General features: G+C 53.8%; 1 protein-coding gene across 4 annotated transcripts in view; it reads left to right on the forward strand.

Moving 5' to 3' along the window:
* The first annotated feature begins 236 nt into the window (after nucleotides 1-236).
* The window catches only part of SCAF4 (SR-related CTD associated factor 4), a 55,093-nt gene continuing 38,841 nt past the window's right edge, over nucleotides 237-16,488 (forward strand). For all 4 annotated transcript variants that reach the window (XM_045852647.1, XM_045852649.1, XM_045852648.1 and 1 more), the window contains exon 1: nucleotides 237-394. In XM_045852647.1, coding sequence (XP_045708603.1) covers nucleotides 365-394 — 30 coding nt within the window. In that variant the 5' untranslated portion in view covers nucleotides 237-364. The remainder of the gene's footprint in view (nucleotides 395-16,488) is intronic.

The raw sequence follows: 16,488 nt of genomic DNA on the forward strand, positions 1-16,488 counted from the left end.
TGCCGCCATCCCGCTGGCGAGAGGCTGAGAGAGGCCGCCCGCTCGCCGGCCGGGCTCGTGTGGCCAGTGCGTGAGGGCGCGGGGGCCGTGTCAGCGAGACGCAAAGCGCAGCCGCCGCCACCGAACGGACATGTTAGGGCGCAGCGCCGCCGCCTCTTGTTCCTCAGCCCCCGAACGGCACTGAGAGGGGCCCGCCGCCGCCGCCGCCCGCCCCGCCGCCCCGCTTCCTGCCCGGCCCCCGGCCCCCGGCCCCGCCGCGGCCGCCCGCTCCGCCCCCGCCCCCGCCCGGCCGGGCCGCGGCCCCGCTCCGCCCTGCGCGGTTCTATGTGACCGGCGGGCCCGGAGCCGCCGCCGCAGCGCGAACATGGACGCCGTCAACGCCTTCAACCAGGAGGTGAGGGGGCGCGGGCCGGCGCCGGCTCTCCCGCGCGGCGGGCTTGAAGCTGGGCTCGGGTGGGGACGCTTCCTGCTCCGGTTCCGGCGGCCGGGCCCGCGCGGCGGCCTGCGGCCCGGGAGGTGGCAGCGGCCGCGGGGCCGACCCCTCCCCTCCCCCACGCCCGGCGACGACCTCGGCCGCGTCCCCGGCCGCGCGGGCCCCCCGTCCGGCCGGCTCGCCCGCAGCCCCGCGGGTGGCCCCGGGAGCCGGAGCCCGCCCGGGGCCCGGACTGGAGCGCGGCGCGTGGGGGGCGGGGCGGGAGCGTCCGCCGGTCCCGGCTGCCGCTGCCGGGCCGCGGCCGCTGGACTCTGATCCCGGGCGGTTGGCGCCCGCAGCGGGTCGGTAGCGCGCCGGTCGGACCCGGGACTCGCGCACGTGGGAAGTGGGGTGGGTACACGCCAGGGGTGCTCCTTGTCACTGCCAGTCGCGCACGCCGCCCTCGGGGGCTCCGAGCCCGGCGTGACACCTGAGAAGTTGAATGAGCGACGCGAGCCGGCGGGAGGGCGGCCTCGGCGCACCGACCCCCGGCCGCTCACCCTCAAGCACGCCCCCCGCCCCGAGCCTCGCCCCGCGGAGACCCCCAGCCGGGCCCGGAGCTGCCGCGACCCTCGAGCTCCACTTTCCCTCCGGTCCTTGCGGGCGCGGCGCGGCCCGCGCGGGGGTGGGTCGGGGCCTCGGGGGCAGGGCGCCCGGCCCGGGTGATTTAAAACGCAGTCCGGGAGAGGGGACCATTGTCACGCGTCGGGCTGCACAGTCTTCCTCTCGCACACGCCAGCGACAAACCCGGCATTTAAAACGCCAGATGCGGCGGTCGTGGGTGCCTTGATGGGGCGCTCAAAACTTGCTGCGTCTCACGAGATTTTGCGGGGTCCCTCCCATCGCACTTCCGATTTGCGGGGCGCGGCGAGCACCGCTCACCGCCTGTTGGGTCGCCCGGGAAACGGCGCGTCTCCGACCGGGGGCCTGGGGGCGGCCCAGCGCCCGCGGGCCCGCCCGCCGTCCGAGGTCGCCGGCCAAGTTCGGCGGTGGCCGCTTTCAGGCTGGGGAAGTGGCTCCTGTCTGACCTTGTGTTTCTTCTCCAGTCACAGCTGACGTTCAGGGTCGGGTCGTCGGTGTGGGGCGGGCAGCGCCGCGGCTCGGCTTCCACGCTCCTTCGGCGGGGACCGCGCCGGGGCGACGGGCGGTCGTTCCTCCTCCTCCGGCGGCGGCGGCGGCATCGGGCGGCTCCGCGGGCTCGGCTCCGGGGCGGAGCCTCTGGCCGGCTGCCCCCCGCCCCTCCCTGGGGCAGGGCCTGGCAGGTGCGGTGCAGCGCGGGAGTCTCTACCCGGCGCGACCGTGGCGTAAAGGTTCCGAGGACACTGCTGTCCCGAGATGAAAACAAGGAACTGCTTTTGCTTCGGGAGGACACTTACGAGAGCCGGGACTGGGAGACAGGAAGGGCTTCGGGTGGGAGAAGCGACAAAGGGGACAGCCGTCCAGGGACCGGCGGTGCGGGCCGGGGCGGGCCGGGGCGGGGTGGGGGGCGCTGGCTGCAGGGTTTCGGGGTGGGGGGGATTGTCGGCGGCGGGCCCAGAGGGGGGTTTCGGTGTGAGGAGTATTCAGTCCTCGCTTAGGCTCCGTGCACGTTGCGGTTAAGCCGCGCTGTTCGGGGAAAGGACGGCGTGTTCGCCCTGGAAAGGTGGGGTGGGTGGTTTTTACCTCAGGAAAATCAGGGATGGCCTGGGCGCCTCGGAAAGGGGAAGTGTGTTTTAATAACCCCTTTGAGGGCACAGCAGGAGACTTCGGCCGTTGCTCGGTCCCGGTTCTTACTCCCGCCCCTAGTCCGTCGTGGCGGACTTCGCGTGGCGCTGGGTGGGGGCGTGGTGTCTGCCAGTCCTCGGAAGGGACGGTCTTCCGAGGGGACCAGTCGCTTCGGCCCCGGCTCGGCCCACGGTGCCGCTCGGGTATTTCTCACCGCTCGCTCGCCACGCGGCGTTGTTTCCTGTGACCTCGGGCTCCCACGTCCCCTCCTCGCCGGCTGCCAGGCGGAGCCCGGCCTCACCGAGGCCGCCAGGCGTGAGTAGGCCCAGGCCTCGGGTCTGCGGTGGCGCGGGGCCAGGGGGCCGCGTGGGGAGCGGCGCGGAGGGGCCTGGGCCCGCCGGCAGGGGCTGCAGGGAGGGGAGCGCGGTGCGGTTGAGGAGCCGGCCGCCGCCTGGAGCGTTTGAGCTCCGCGTTTGGGCTGCGGGCAGACGGAGGTGGTGAGTTCGAGGTGATGTGACCGGGAGGTTTGGTTCGTCGTGCCCTTGTGGAAGCCCGGGTTTGGGGACGCGGGGCGGGGCGGGGTTCGGCTAAGAGAAGCCGTCGAGTGTGGACTTGGCGAGTGTGTCGTGGGAACGCGGGCTCGGTGGTCGCCTGGCGCCCCGCTCTCGGAGCTGGGCGCGCGGGGGCGGTAGCAGCCCCGCAGGCAGCCGCCCGCCCCGCACGCCGGGGGCCTGTGGCGCTCAGACCCGGGCAGACCCTGCGGCGACAGCGGGAGAGACCCGGAGTCCCTCCCGCGTGTGCCCTGAGGAAGAACATGGCGGGGGGGGGGTATTTAATACGCACCCAGCCCTCGGGCCCTTGACGTGCACGCGCCCTGCCAGCACTCCCGCGGCCTCGTCACGCGCGGAGGAGGCGCCGGCCTGGAGAGGAGGCACCGGGCCGCGTTCTGCTGCCTAACGGTCGGGGCGGGCGCCGCCTCTCGTTGGTGCCCGGGGTGGCGCTCTGCGCCGAGTGGTGCGAGAGTGGTCGCAGGTTGGAGCTGAAGAGAACGGCGTCTGGACGTTTGAGGGTAGTGGGGTCTGGAGCCTGAGGCGAGACGGGGAGGTGGCAGGCGAAGGGGGTGGCGAAAGTCACGCGGTCGTCTTCAGACGCTCGAGTGAGCGCTCGAGGGCCAGGAGAAGGAAGGGCAGAGACTAGTGCCCTGGGCACTGACGCGGGCCTCCCGATGGCTGGGGTGGGGTGGGCTGGGGGCGCGCAGGTGGGGGAAAGTGTGGTTTCACGCAGCCAAAGGGGCGGGTCACTCGGAGCAAAGTCGTGCGGGAGGAAGGAGCGGGGGGAGCCCGGCCAGACGGGCCTCTCTCTGCTGCGGGCGGGAAGGTGAGGAGGAGGGGGCGTTACAGACGCCGGTCACGGAGCACCTTCGGGCGAGACACAGTGTGCGGGAGGCCAGAGACGGGCGGAGATGAGCCAGAGAAGTCCGCGTCGGTTCCAGCCGGTTCTCGGTTGTGCTCCGTCCGGGCTGCACGCACACTCCTCGGTGTGACGGTCCGGTGTTCGGTAGCTTTGTTGGGCGACTCGGGTTTGTGAGTGCGGTTTCTTAGCCCGCCGACTGCACGTTCAGCCTTCAGTCAGTCTTCTGGAAGTCCGAAGGAACACATCTACCCCCGCCACACACGCACAGCCCCTGCCCAGATCATCAGCGTCCGGGGCGCGGAAACAAAGCACGTGCAGCCCTCCGCGTTTCCGAGCGCACGGGTGGTGCGTGGGCGCGCTCTGCCGAGTGGGGTTCGCTCGGACGCTAACACCGGGTGCGATTCCGTCCGCTCCAATGGTCGTGTGGCTGCCGCCCTTGACTAAACGGCATTCTCCGTGATTCCCCAGTGGGTGGACATAGGGGGTGTCTCATTTTTTGCCACAGACACTGTAGCGAGTGTTCTTAAACGTCTTGGGTAAGAGTTTCGCTGGGACAGCTTTTCTCAAACTGGATTTCGACCTCTTTAAACTCAAAAGTTAGGGAGCACAGAGCTTTCGTGTTTGTGGATTGTGGGGGCTGATATTTACCATATTAGAAATTCAAGCTGAGAACTGCATACATTAAAAATAACAGTAAACCCACTAGCTACATGGTAACATAAATGACAAATGCTTTCAAAACAAAAAAAAAATTAGCGAGAAGAGTGACGTTTTCCGTTTTGCAAATCTCCTTTAAACTTTGGTGAAACAAAAGCTGGACTCTCATCTCCTTCCGTCTGGCCTCACGCACATCGGACAGCGTCTGGAAAAGGGCTGTACCCTTGGCAGAGGGCGGCGTCTTCCTCTGGTCGGGAGCGGCTTGCGCCTCCCAGACCCGGAGGGGAGCTCGGACCCCTGGGTTCTGTTCTGAAACTGCAGCCTGAGGTGGTGCCCACGATGCCGCCTTGCAGTGCGGGCGGGAAACGGCGCTTTCACTCCACTCGTTTCCCTTTCAAGTCAGCCAGAAGGGAGCTTTATGAATACTTAATGTATGGCCCGAAGTTGGCGCACTTGCCTGCGTGGGCGTCTGCCGTGAGCCGCCGTGTTGTGGGGAAGGAAGAGCTGAAGCGCTCCAGGCTGCTCTCACTGGAAGTCTTCTGTGTGGACTGTTGTGCACCTTTTACCTGCGGATTGCGCGGTGCGACTGTCTTCTGCAGTTCTCAGCACGTGGTGAGGACACTTGCGAAGTTTTCTTCCCACCCGCAGTGCTACTCTTCGGTTGCTCTGATCCGAGGTCTGTCTGCAGGGACGCAGAGGCCTGGCCCAAGGCTCGCTGTGCACAGGAGACGAGAAGAGCAGGGCGAGTGCCGGCGCGCCGCTGGAACACTCCTCGGGTCTCCCTGGGTCGTGGCACCCTGCTGCCAGCCACAAGGAGTCTGGGGGTCTTGGAATTTAGCCATTCAGCCCTGGCTGGTGCCGTTCAGTCAGTGGATCGAGCATCGGCCTGCAAACCAAAGGGTCACTGGTTCAATTTCCAATCAGGGCACGTGCCTGGGTTGCAGGCCAGGTCCCCAGTAGGGGGTGTGTGAGAGGCAACCACACATTGATGTGTGTCTCCCACTCTTTACCTGTCCCTTCCCCTCTCCTCTCTCTCTAAAAATAAATAAATAAAGTCTTACGTTAAAAAAAAAACAAACAAACAGAAAGAAGTTACCACCTTCACGTTGGGTCGAGGACAGCTGGCTCCTTACTGCTTTCTGGAGCAGTGTTTATCACTGGTGTTCATGTTGAAAACGTCCCCTCCTTATGTATTATTTCGTCAAGTATCTTGTTTCAGTAAAAAGCTACTTGGGTGCATGATAAGGAACTGATCCAGAGAAAAACTGGGATAATGGAGAAGTTGACTTATAAAGTCCTGTGAAACGATGCAGGAGATAAAGAAACGGAGAAAACGGTACTTCATCCTGTGCATGCGCGCCCTGTGTTGGGGGAGGGGTGGTTGTTTTTTTTACCGGATACGAATTGGAGGTTGTGCTCTGGAACACTAGTGTTCCTTCCAGGTAGCTTTTCCATAGGTGACTGCACACATTCAAATCTCATTCTAGATACACCTGGGTAACACGGCACAAAAAACATGGTTACGTAAAGGATGAACCTTTAGTGTTATTTGTTGAGACAGTATGCTGGATTCTTTTTGTCGGCACATTTCAGAACAACGGCACACAACTTTAATGATCTAAAAAACAACCTGTGTTATATACAGAATAAGCAGCTTACCTGTTAGTTGAATTTTTTGGTAATATTGGTTGATTAATAATATTCTGTTCCTGTGGGACCATAGAAAAGGTAGCATTAATAATTATTATATTTGATTAGGATTAGGCCTGACCAAGGTCTGTTGAGAGCTTATACTAGAAAAGACACGTCTACACTTCTCTGTTAATATTAAGTAATTAACGATATGCTGTTACAAATTTTTTTAAAACTAGAGGATTTCACAAACAGTATTATAATTTACTATATCCTGGTTGCCTTCCTCCTGTTCAGTATTTGCATGGCTATTGATTACTTTTCATTCCTTTACAGTCTGAGATCTGTACTGAAGCTTTGAAAGCGTCAGTAAATACATAGAAACCTTGGTGTTCCCACGCAGCATTGGACACGTAGTAGAGAATTCAGCAGGAAGTCCAGTGGAACTCGAGTGGAGTTTAGGGTAGAAGCTACAGCTAGATGTGGAACATGAAAGCTGGCCACTAGTGCTCAGTTAAAAGTGGGGGATCGTCCGAGTACCTCTCCAAAGTTATAATTTGTGTTTGGATCGTTGATGATTTTGGTATACATCCTTGTGGGTCGGTGATCCTAGTTGGAAGAGACAGTAGAGCAGTGATGTACCTGGCATATTAGACATCGAGAGCAGAGCTTTTTCTGTACTTTTTTCTTTTTTTAAGTACACTATTTTTTTAAAAAAGATTTTATTTATTTATTTTTAGAGGGAAGGGAAGGGGAAAGAAAGCTATGTCGATCCACTGCTTCTCACCCCCCCACACACACACACACTGAGGACCTGGCCCGCCACCCAGGCATGTGCCCTGTCTGGGAATCGAACCGGCGACCCTTTTGTTTGCAGGCTGGTGCACAATCCACTGAGCCACACCAGCCAGGGCTAAGCACATTACTCTTCTTACAACAAAATTGTTTTCAGAAAGTCACAGAATCAGCCAGGAAAGAAACCTGAACTTCATACCAGTTACAAATAAGTATTATGGTGGGGGAAAAGCTGGTTAATATTTTTAAATTCCATTAATACCTTTTGGGAAAAGGTAAGAAAAACTTGTCTACGTACTGGTCTGTCACAATAACGAATGATAATACTCCAATTTATTTTCAGGCCTTACCTTCTGTGCATTTGTTAGTGACTGTCAAAATTGATCATCACATATTGTATTCAGTGGACACAGCCAGATTTATCAATCTTATCTTCACCCATAATTGATAGAAGCACACTTGTTACTAATTTTAACTACAAAAACTTGTGCATGGTGCAACAGATATACCAGAGTTGGGAAGTCTTTGACGTGATGACATTGTCTATGACTTTTTATTCCTGGATCTTTGTATTTCGGAAGTACTGTTCAAACAGAGGGTCCACAGGTGTGTGTGTGTGGGGGGGGCACACAGGACGGAGACCACGGAGCTGGAGGGGCAGCGCGCAGGCTGCCCTGAACCTTTGTGCAGTGTCGCTTCACACGCCGAGGTGCGCGGGTCGGCTTGCTGGGCGCACTGGCCGTGGGGCCACAGGGTGTCCTCATTGAACTTGCCTGAGAGTAGACTGCTTGTTAAAGTGTACGTGATAAAAACGTGCAGATTCCATGCTCATGTATTGTTGAAACTGAACAGCCACCGCAGCACGGTAGTTTAAAACTTCAAGAGCCCCAGTCAGCAAAATTTTGTTCTTGCTGTTATTTAGAATTGCCGGTGCGTGGTGATGATAAAATGACTTTTAGTCAGCCTTATTATTGTGTTTAGAGACAACTTACCCACTTAACTACCTGACCCTAGGTGGATGTCTCCCACCGCTCCACTCCAGGTGTGCTGTCACCCTCGAGAGCAGTGGCTGACGAAGCCTGTAGTCTCAGTCTCCCTTTGCGGTGTCCCCGGCCCGGACGCTGTGTCGGGAGTGTCCCCCTTTATTCCCCGTTAACTTTGTCAGGGCTGCATTTTAGCTGAAGCAGAATTGTGATACTCTGCCTCCGGGAAACCTGCAATATGGACATTTAGGGTAATACACCTTGTAGGCCTTTAGGAAACAGGTAAAATATTTTTAAGCTTTAATAGTTATGTATCATCTAGTTCAGCTTAATTAAGAGATGCTGAATGATAAGTCATTTGAGAAATAACAGCCAAGTTCGGAGTTCGGTTGGAGATATGTTCAAATCTTTATAAAGGCCTTTACCATTGCTTAATAAGTGTAAATGCATGCTTTACAAAGTTAGGTTTTTAAAAATACATGAGATGTCCAAAACAGACACATCCGTAGAGACAAAAGGTAGATCGCTGACTGGGACGAGGGAGAACGGAGGGTGACTGCTGGTGGGTTCGGCTTTGCTTTGGGTGGGATGGTGGAAACGTTCTCACCGTGCGTGGTGTTGACGGGTGCACCACTGTGAGTGTGGCAGAACCCACTGCGTTGTACACGCTAGAGCAGGGGTGTCACACTCATCTTCACCGGGGCCACAGCAGCCTCGCGGTTGCTCTCAAAGGGCCGAATGTAACTTGAGGACTGTATGAGCGTAACTACTTCCTAACGGTTAAGTGAGAGCTGGGCGCTACGACGGGTAGAAGCAAGGTGCCGGGCCGCATAGAACGAGGCGGAGGGCCGGATGGGGCCCAAGGGCCTTGTGTGTGTGCCCCCCCCCCCCCGCCCCGTGCTCTATGGGGATGGGTTTTACACTGTATGATCTCAAAGATATTTGAAGAACAGCACAGACCTGTTAGGCTTTAACACATTGTCTTCGTTGCTTTGTTGCTTGGTCTGATTTTCTTTTTTTAAATACTCTTAAAACTTTTGTTTTGAGAGTATTGTATTAAAGCTGGGGACGGTGATGCGAAGGAAGGACTTCCGGTAACAGAAGCGACGGTAGAGAGCCTGGGCGGGGCTGCCTCGCTGCTCTGAGAATGCAGTGGGGCCTCGGTTCTCAGACCTCATTCGTCCGCAAGTCGGGAGAAATCTGTCAGACGTTTGTTTGAAAACGGAATCTCCTTTGTTTCCTGAGAGGGACGTGCATGGCTGAAGGGTTGTCGGCTGTAGAACCAAAGTTCTGGTCAAGAACCAGAACCACATTGTTCAGGATGGGAGAGGTGCGAGAACTGAGATTCGACTGTTTCGGGAGAGAGATGCGCCCCGGCCGGGCCGCGTGGGCTCGCTGGGGAGTCACAGGGAAGGGGCCTTGGAGACAGGGTCTGCGAGCCTTCAGCCAGCCGCCGCTGCCCACTGCTCCCTGGCTGCACGTCCCCTGGGCACCCGCCAGGTTTAGGAGGTGCTGCCTCTGGGGGAAGGAGGGGGCAGGGAAAGGCACCAGCTTGCTCTCCATAAGGTTAAAACAGTACCTGCCAAACACCAAATGGCTGTGTAAATTATATTGTTAATCATGAACTCTAAGTCCAAAAGATATCTTTAGTTTCTACATGCTATTTCAAGACCCAGTGGGGACATTTGAAGGGAAGGACAGGAAAGGAATTCTACATTTGCTCATTAAATACCAACCAGATGCCACCTAATGGGTTAGGTGTTTTGTATGTATGTGTCTTCATGTTCTTTCTACTTTAAAGGGAGGCGTACTGGAAATGTGGTGTGAATTGTCCAAGGTCACGGTGTAGGAATGGCTGCTCTGAGATTTGTCTGAGTCCAGCCCGTGGCCCCGATGGCTGCTCAGAAGTGTGTGAGCAGCCGATCTTTGTCTTTTGGATGGTCTGTGCAGTGAGAGGGCTCACCGCAGCGCTTTCTGTAAGATGGGAAGCATGGCAGCGAGGGTGCTCCGGCGCCTGCTTTTGGAAGCACGTGTCAGCGTTTAAGAAGGACGAAGTCTGGCTAGTGTTTAAGTCATCCACAGCAATGCAGTAGGTACGAGGTTTAAAACTCAGGGTACTCCCTTAGGCGGTGATATTTCCTTGACTAGTTTATATTCAAAATTCAGATTTTTAATTGATGAGGGGTTTTATAAATGCTACCGTTTTCTGTTTCAGTCCCACGCATGTGCATAGATCCAGTCATTGAAACTTCACGGAAGTAGCAGGGTCTGGATAAAACACATAAAGTGGGGGCGGTGTTTATTTTTTTCATCTTGTCAAATGAGTGTTTGTCCTGGAAACAATTTTTATTTTTTCTCTTGAGGTCTAAGAGAGAAGTGCTTAGTTCACAAAAATGCCTTATAGCCAGCTTTGGGGGGTACACAGAGTTCACTAGCAAGGCACAGGAGAAGTGGTTTTGAAATCTGGCATCTGTGCCAGTAAAGTAGAGTGAGGGTATGAATGAAACATTGGACGTTTTCTAAAATCACCTTCTGGCCTGTTTCTTGAGCAAGTGAAACGAAGGAGTTGCGGCTTGATTGCAGTTCAGCGAGCCGGGGTGGAGGAGAGGACTAGCAACCCCTGCGGCTGGAACACAGCAGGGCACAGCACTGCTGAGGGAGGGGGGCAGGCGGGCAGGCGGGCAGCTGTGGATCCCCAGGGCACAGGCCAAGGAAGCGTAGACCCGTGGAAATGGGAGGGGCATTGGTCTTACATGAAGCTTCAGTTAGGGCATACTCTATAGAGCAAGGCATCAGAAATTATTCAGAAAATTTGTTCTGCCAGCAGTAAATGGTAACAGAATCAGGGTTTGGTGATATAATTTTAAAAAGTGGGAAATAATGCAGATGAAGTTTAAACTGCCATTTGCTACGTTACTGTGTTCCATTCTCTTAAATACATATAGAAGTCACTAACCCAACAGCGGTTTCATGTTTAGTATTAGCAGTGTATATTGCACTTGTATGTGTTTTGTAAAAAAGCCTTGTAAATTTGTCCCATTTTAGGAATATTTCATATTAATGTCTCCCTGCCTCCTAAGCAAGTGGAAAATTGGTTAAACATTTCGACTTGAAAGGATTTGACTATGTAAAGTAAATAGAATTTACATAGGAGTAAATTATATACTGTTAATTAAAGGTATGTTATTTAACACACAGGTGTCAACCAAAAATACATTTGAAGAGTGATTTCTCAGATTTGGTTTGTTTATTTTTAGAGAGAGGGGGAGGGAGGAAGAAAGAGAGGGAAAGAAACATTGATCGGTTGCCTCTCACACACACCTGGACTGGGCCCAAAAGCACAACGCTGGCATGTGCCCTAACTGGGAATCGAACCGGCAACCTTTCGTTTGGTGGGACAATGTCCAACCCACCGGGCCACACTGGTCAGGACAGATTTGGGTTTTATAGCCACAAGAGCTTCAGTTATATTTTTAAATGGGGTGATTTTTTTAAACTTACTTTGAAAAATTTGTCTCAGTAATTTTGAAAAATTTTATTAAAGATTTATAAGCCATTGATTAGACATAATTGTTAACTTAAAAAAAAGGTTTACACCATGGATAAGTTGGATCTAATAATGATGATTCTATATGTTTATATTTAAAGTAGGAGAAATGCATTTTGTGTTTCAGCCCTGGCTGGCGTAGCTCAGTGGATTGAGTGCTGACCTGTGAACCAAAGCATCCCGGGTTTAACACCCAGTCAGAGCACAGGCCTGGGTTGTGGGCCGGGTCCCCAGTAGGGGGTGTGTGAGAGGCAACCACACATTGATGTTTCTCTCCTTCTCCCCCTCCTCCCCTCTGTCTAAAAATATATAAAATCTTTTTTAAAAAATTTCATTAATTTTAAAGTTAATGAAAGTTAGAAAAAGTTAAATTAGAAAACATTTCACCAAATACCATTAACATTTTAGAGTATTTCTGTCTTTTTTTTTTTCTCCACTTGCTTTTGAAAATTTTTGTATGGTTATGGAATAACATGACATTATTTTCTAAGTTTAAATTGCCATCGTGGGAAATTTGAGAACATATTATTTTATAAATTTCTAGAAATAAAAGTATTAGATCTAAAAGGTTTAGACATTTTTTGAGTCCTTGATTATATAGCTGCGAACTTCTCTCTGAAGTGGAAACCCGCCCACTAGGTCCCACAGCAGAGCGTCCTGTTTGCTCTCTGCTCTTCTACACTTGGGCCGGCTGGATGACTGAAGAATTACATCTCGTCGTTCGAACTGCTCGTTAATAAGGTTGAACTTTCTGTGTCTGTGAATCAGTTAGTAGGGTTGTTTTTCTTAATTGAGTTACTTTCCTCTGTACCTTCTCCCGTTTCACTAGTGCACCCTTGTGTTTGTGCATGATGTCGACTCATTCTGCTTCCGGGGAGAGGGGCAGAGTGGTCCTTAGCTGAGGGGGCCGATCCGCCGCCCCAGCCCCCACCCTGCACCCCTCATCCCGGTCATTTCCCCGTGGGCAGGAAGAGCGCGTCAGCTCGAACGGGCCGTGGGTGACGCGTGGGCACAGCCAGGGCGTGAACTAGCAGGTGAGCAGGACCGCCGACCGTCCCGCGCCTGCTCGTTCTGGCAGCGAGCCTCTCGCAGAGCTGTCTTCGGCCTATGGTTGGAGGGACAGAGCACACTTGCATGAAAATGATTTCAAAGTTGTTCCTAATTGTGTTTTGTGGGAAAAACTTGACGTGTACTTTCATGGGGTGTTTATGTGTTAGTAATAAACATTAAAGTTATGTTGGACTTAACTCTTGGTTTGGTTGAAGCCAGTACATGGGATATATTAGGTCAAAAGAGCAAAAGGAAAATTGTAGAATTGAACGCTTTGATGTCTGCATTTGGGGGGAGGGGGGATCAGAATCCCAGCCTGTCACTCTGTAGGTGTCTGTTTTTAACTAGGGGGCAGGGGTAGGAGTGAGTATCCCACTGGAAAAGAGTCTGAAAGGAAATACTGCTTGAGGGGTTTAAAAGGTTAAAAACATTACTTAGACTAGTATGTAGTCTTCTAATTCTTTTCATTGCTTTGACAGCTCAATTTCAAAAAATAGAAAAAGACATATTTCAGAAATCATAGGCTTGATGCCAGTAACTTTTCTCTCTGCCAGTTGTGTTTTATGAGTTTCTAGAAATGTCACTAGGAGCCAGAACAGATTCACTCGTGATTTATACTACACCAAATTAAACTCCTTTGTTTTGTAAAGTGTGTTTTGTCTGACAAGCTCTATAAACTGATAATTGTCAGGATTTCATCATGAATAAATTGGAAAGATGGAGGCAGGAGGAGTTGTGTCGCCGAGTGAGTTTTAGCTAGCTGGCAGTGTCCAAGGAGTAGCATAGCAGCTAAAGTCGTCCTTCAGGTAGGCTCTGTCCTTGTTGCTTTTGAAAGCACCATTGACTCGGGGGAAGGCACGCAGAGCAGGTTGGTGAATACACACGCGAATTGGAGTAGCTGCTGCATCAAGTGGCAGAGAACAGCCTCCCGGCTCAGGACCTGGAGTGCAGTCGGCGTGAAGGTCTGCTTACAACAGAGATGCCTGCGAAAACAGTCTTAAGGGTTTCAGTTGATGGTAGATACAAGGTTAACAGTGGATTAAGCACTGTAAAGGAAAAAGAAAGTGATGATAAGTAATGGCCCTGACTGGTGAGGCTCGTGGGTTGGGTATCGTCCTGCAAAGCGAAGGGTCGCGGGTTCAATTCCAGTCAGGACACGTGTCTGGCTGCAGGTTCGGTCCTCAGCTGGGGCACACAGGAGAGGCAACCAATAGATATTTCTGTTCCTCTCTTTCTCCCTCCTTCCCTCTCTCTCTAAAAAAAAATTTAAAAATAATTATAATAAAGAATGCCACTCCCACCCCTCCAGATTCTGAATACTAGAACTTGTGAATATGTTCAAATATGGCAAAAGAGAGTTTGCAGGAGAGGTTAAGTTAAAGGGATGGGTTGGTCATCACACACTGTCCGGATGGGCCCGCAGGACCCTCGAGGTCCTTCTGTGAGAGAGGCAGGGGGTAAGGGTGATGTGACGGCGGAAGCGGGGGTCCCAGGCAGAGCAGATGCTGCCCTGCAGGCCTTGAAGAGCGAGGTCGTGAGCCACTGGAAGGTAGGTGCCCCCGGAGGCGGAGAAGGCGGGACGGGCCTGCCCCGGAGGCTCCAGGACGACCGCAGCGCTGCCGGCAGCGCCTCGGCTGTGGAGTCTGGCTTCCAGCCTGTGGAGTCTGGGGCTTGACACGTTTCTACTGTTTCAAGCAGCAAAGTTGGTTGTGATGTGTTACTACAGAAATGGGAAGCTAACACGAAAAACAGTTCATTGGATCCCAGCAACATAGGAATAAATCCGGAAGGAAGTATCAGAGGGAGATTTGGGGTCCCTAGTGGGAGGACTGGGGTAACCACTGGAGCACGTGAGGGGCTGAGCCTGTGCCGCTGGCCGGCATCCGCCAGGGCTATTGCGATGTGGGCATGGTTTTGGCGTGAGCACTGGAGTAGGTGCTGAGATGCTCTGCAGCTTTCAAAGTCTTTTTTTTTTTTTTTTTTTTAAGATTGTATTAAGAGGGAGAAATATCTGTGTGGTTGCCTCTTGCACACCCCCTACCTGGAGACCTGGCCCACACCCCAGTGCTCTGACTGGGAGTTGAACCAGCGACCCTTTGGTTCACAGGCCAGCGCTCCATCCACTGAGCCACACCAGCCAGGGCCAAAAGTCTTCGATGCTGCAACATCTTCACCAGTGGGAAGATGGCTCTTCATGCGGTGCTTGGGTAGTAGATGCGACACGGAGAAACCCCCGTGGGGCCCTGGGCAGCTCCACTGCCTGAGCTGGGCGCACGTCCCGAGCACGTGCCCTCTGACCTCTGCGCGTGGTCTCATGTAACCTGAACAGCACGATGACGGGGGTGGGGGCCAGTCGCCCTTGCAGGCTTACCAAGTCCCTGAAGTTTAGAAAGGCTAACTAAACTTGTCGGAGTTTGTGCCACTAGTGAACAGCACAGCATCATAGTGCTTTGACTGACACCGAAACCCTGAGTTCTGCCGGTGTCGTGGCCAAGTATTCTCATTCCTTATCTTCTCTTGAAACCTCTTTGTTCATAGAAGGGATTGTGAAGCGAACCATGCGCCCTGATTTTCTGAATACTTTGTGTATCGAGCTCCTATACGTCATGCGGGGGGACGCTGTTCATACTCAGATTTCTCGTAATCATGCAGCTTGTGACAAAGCAGAGAGTCAGAGCCCCGTGTGTTGCTGGCAGGTGTGCTTTTCCTCCCGCTCTGAGTGCGTTTCATCCCCTGGGGGCTGCTGCTGGTCTGCGTGCGGGCACCTCATGGCCCTCCGTGTCGTGCACACGCGTCCTCCCCCTGACCCATGCACAGGCTGTAGGGAGCTCGCTGCCCCGGCGACGTTCAGCGAGCACCTGCCCTGTTGCCGGGGAAGTGCGGGTCAGTCCGTGTGCAGGAACTAGTGTGGTTGTCGTGATACCTGGGAAGTAGGAAATGGCGTGTCCTTGCCGCGTGTGCGGACAGTGAGGCTGACAGCTGAAGTCATTCTCCCAGAATCATCAGTGTGGACCCAGTTTCAAAACCAGTTCTGTCTTACTTGCTCCATAGTAACCACAATGTCTGCTTTGGGTGTGTTTTTTTTCCCCATTAATGGAGTTTGTTGGAATTTTTATTAAGTTTTATAGCTTTCAGATTTTATATATAAAACTGATAGGTTTTTCCTTAAGGTTGTTGGCTGAGATTGGATACTGGTCAGGAAAAACTACAGCCTGCATTGTCTTTACCCCCGTTGCTATCGTGTGTCTTCTGGTGTGGCAATGCTGCTTTTCCCCAGTCTTTGTCCGTAAGAGACGGAACGCTGGTGTGAGCCCTCTCTGCCTCACTGAGAGGTGACCAGCGGTTAGTTTGGGCTTTATTGGCCTCAGTTGTAAAACAGAAGAATTTTTGGAATAATTAATTGCCTTTGGGTTTTTTTTTTAAGATTTTGTTTATTTATTTTTAGAGAGGGAAGGGAGGGAGATAGAGAGAGAAACATCAACGTGCGGTTGCTAGGAGTTATGGCCTGCAACCCAGGCATGTGCCCTGACTGGGAATCGAACCTGCGGCACTTTGGTTCGCAGCCCGCGCTCCATCCACTGAGCTGCGCCAGCCAGGGCTGCCTTTGGTTTTTTGTTTGTTTGTTTTCCGTGACCCCACAGGAGGAATTTCAGCTCTACTCTGAGCTGGGGAGCGTGTGCGCACACACCACGCCCGAAGCAACGGGCTGCACCAGGCGCTCCCCCGTGTGCGCGTGTGTCCGGGTGTTTCTGCTGGGCTCAGCTCAGTTTTACGATCTGCTGCACGTCCGCGCACGGTTTGCAAACCCTGCCCTGGAGTTTCCCCAGGGGTCTTCCTGTCTGACAAAGCTGCGTGTGCTAGGAGCAGGATGAGCTGACACCCAGTGCGTGCTCACTCTGCGCCAGGTGCTGCGTTAAGTGCTTGTAAATGAGTCGCCTGAATTCTTAAGCTTCCCTAAATAAGTAGGGGCTGTTATCCTCCTTGTCCCCGGGAGGAAGCGGTTTCTCGGAGCCAGTGAAGGGCTTCCCAGGGTTTCCCAGGCAGTTGATCGTGGAGCCTGCGTTCTGATCGTCACTCTGACAGGAATTGGCTGTTTTCGGAAACTCAGTAACCACGATCTAAATCATAAATCTTCGATCAGCACCAGGTCGTTTGCTTCCCAGCTGTCTTGGCCAGCACCGTGGCGTGACAGGTGACTCCTCTTACTCGAAGTCATTGACCTGCAGCCTTGCTCG

The sequence above is a fragment of the Phyllostomus hastatus genome, unplaced genomic scaffold, assembly GCF_019186645.2.
Source record: "Phyllostomus hastatus isolate PE091 unplaced genomic scaffold, TTU_PhHast_1.1 phas_contig_948, whole genome shotgun sequence".
Taxonomy (NCBI): Eukaryota; Metazoa; Chordata; class Mammalia; order Chiroptera; family Phyllostomidae; genus Phyllostomus; species Phyllostomus hastatus.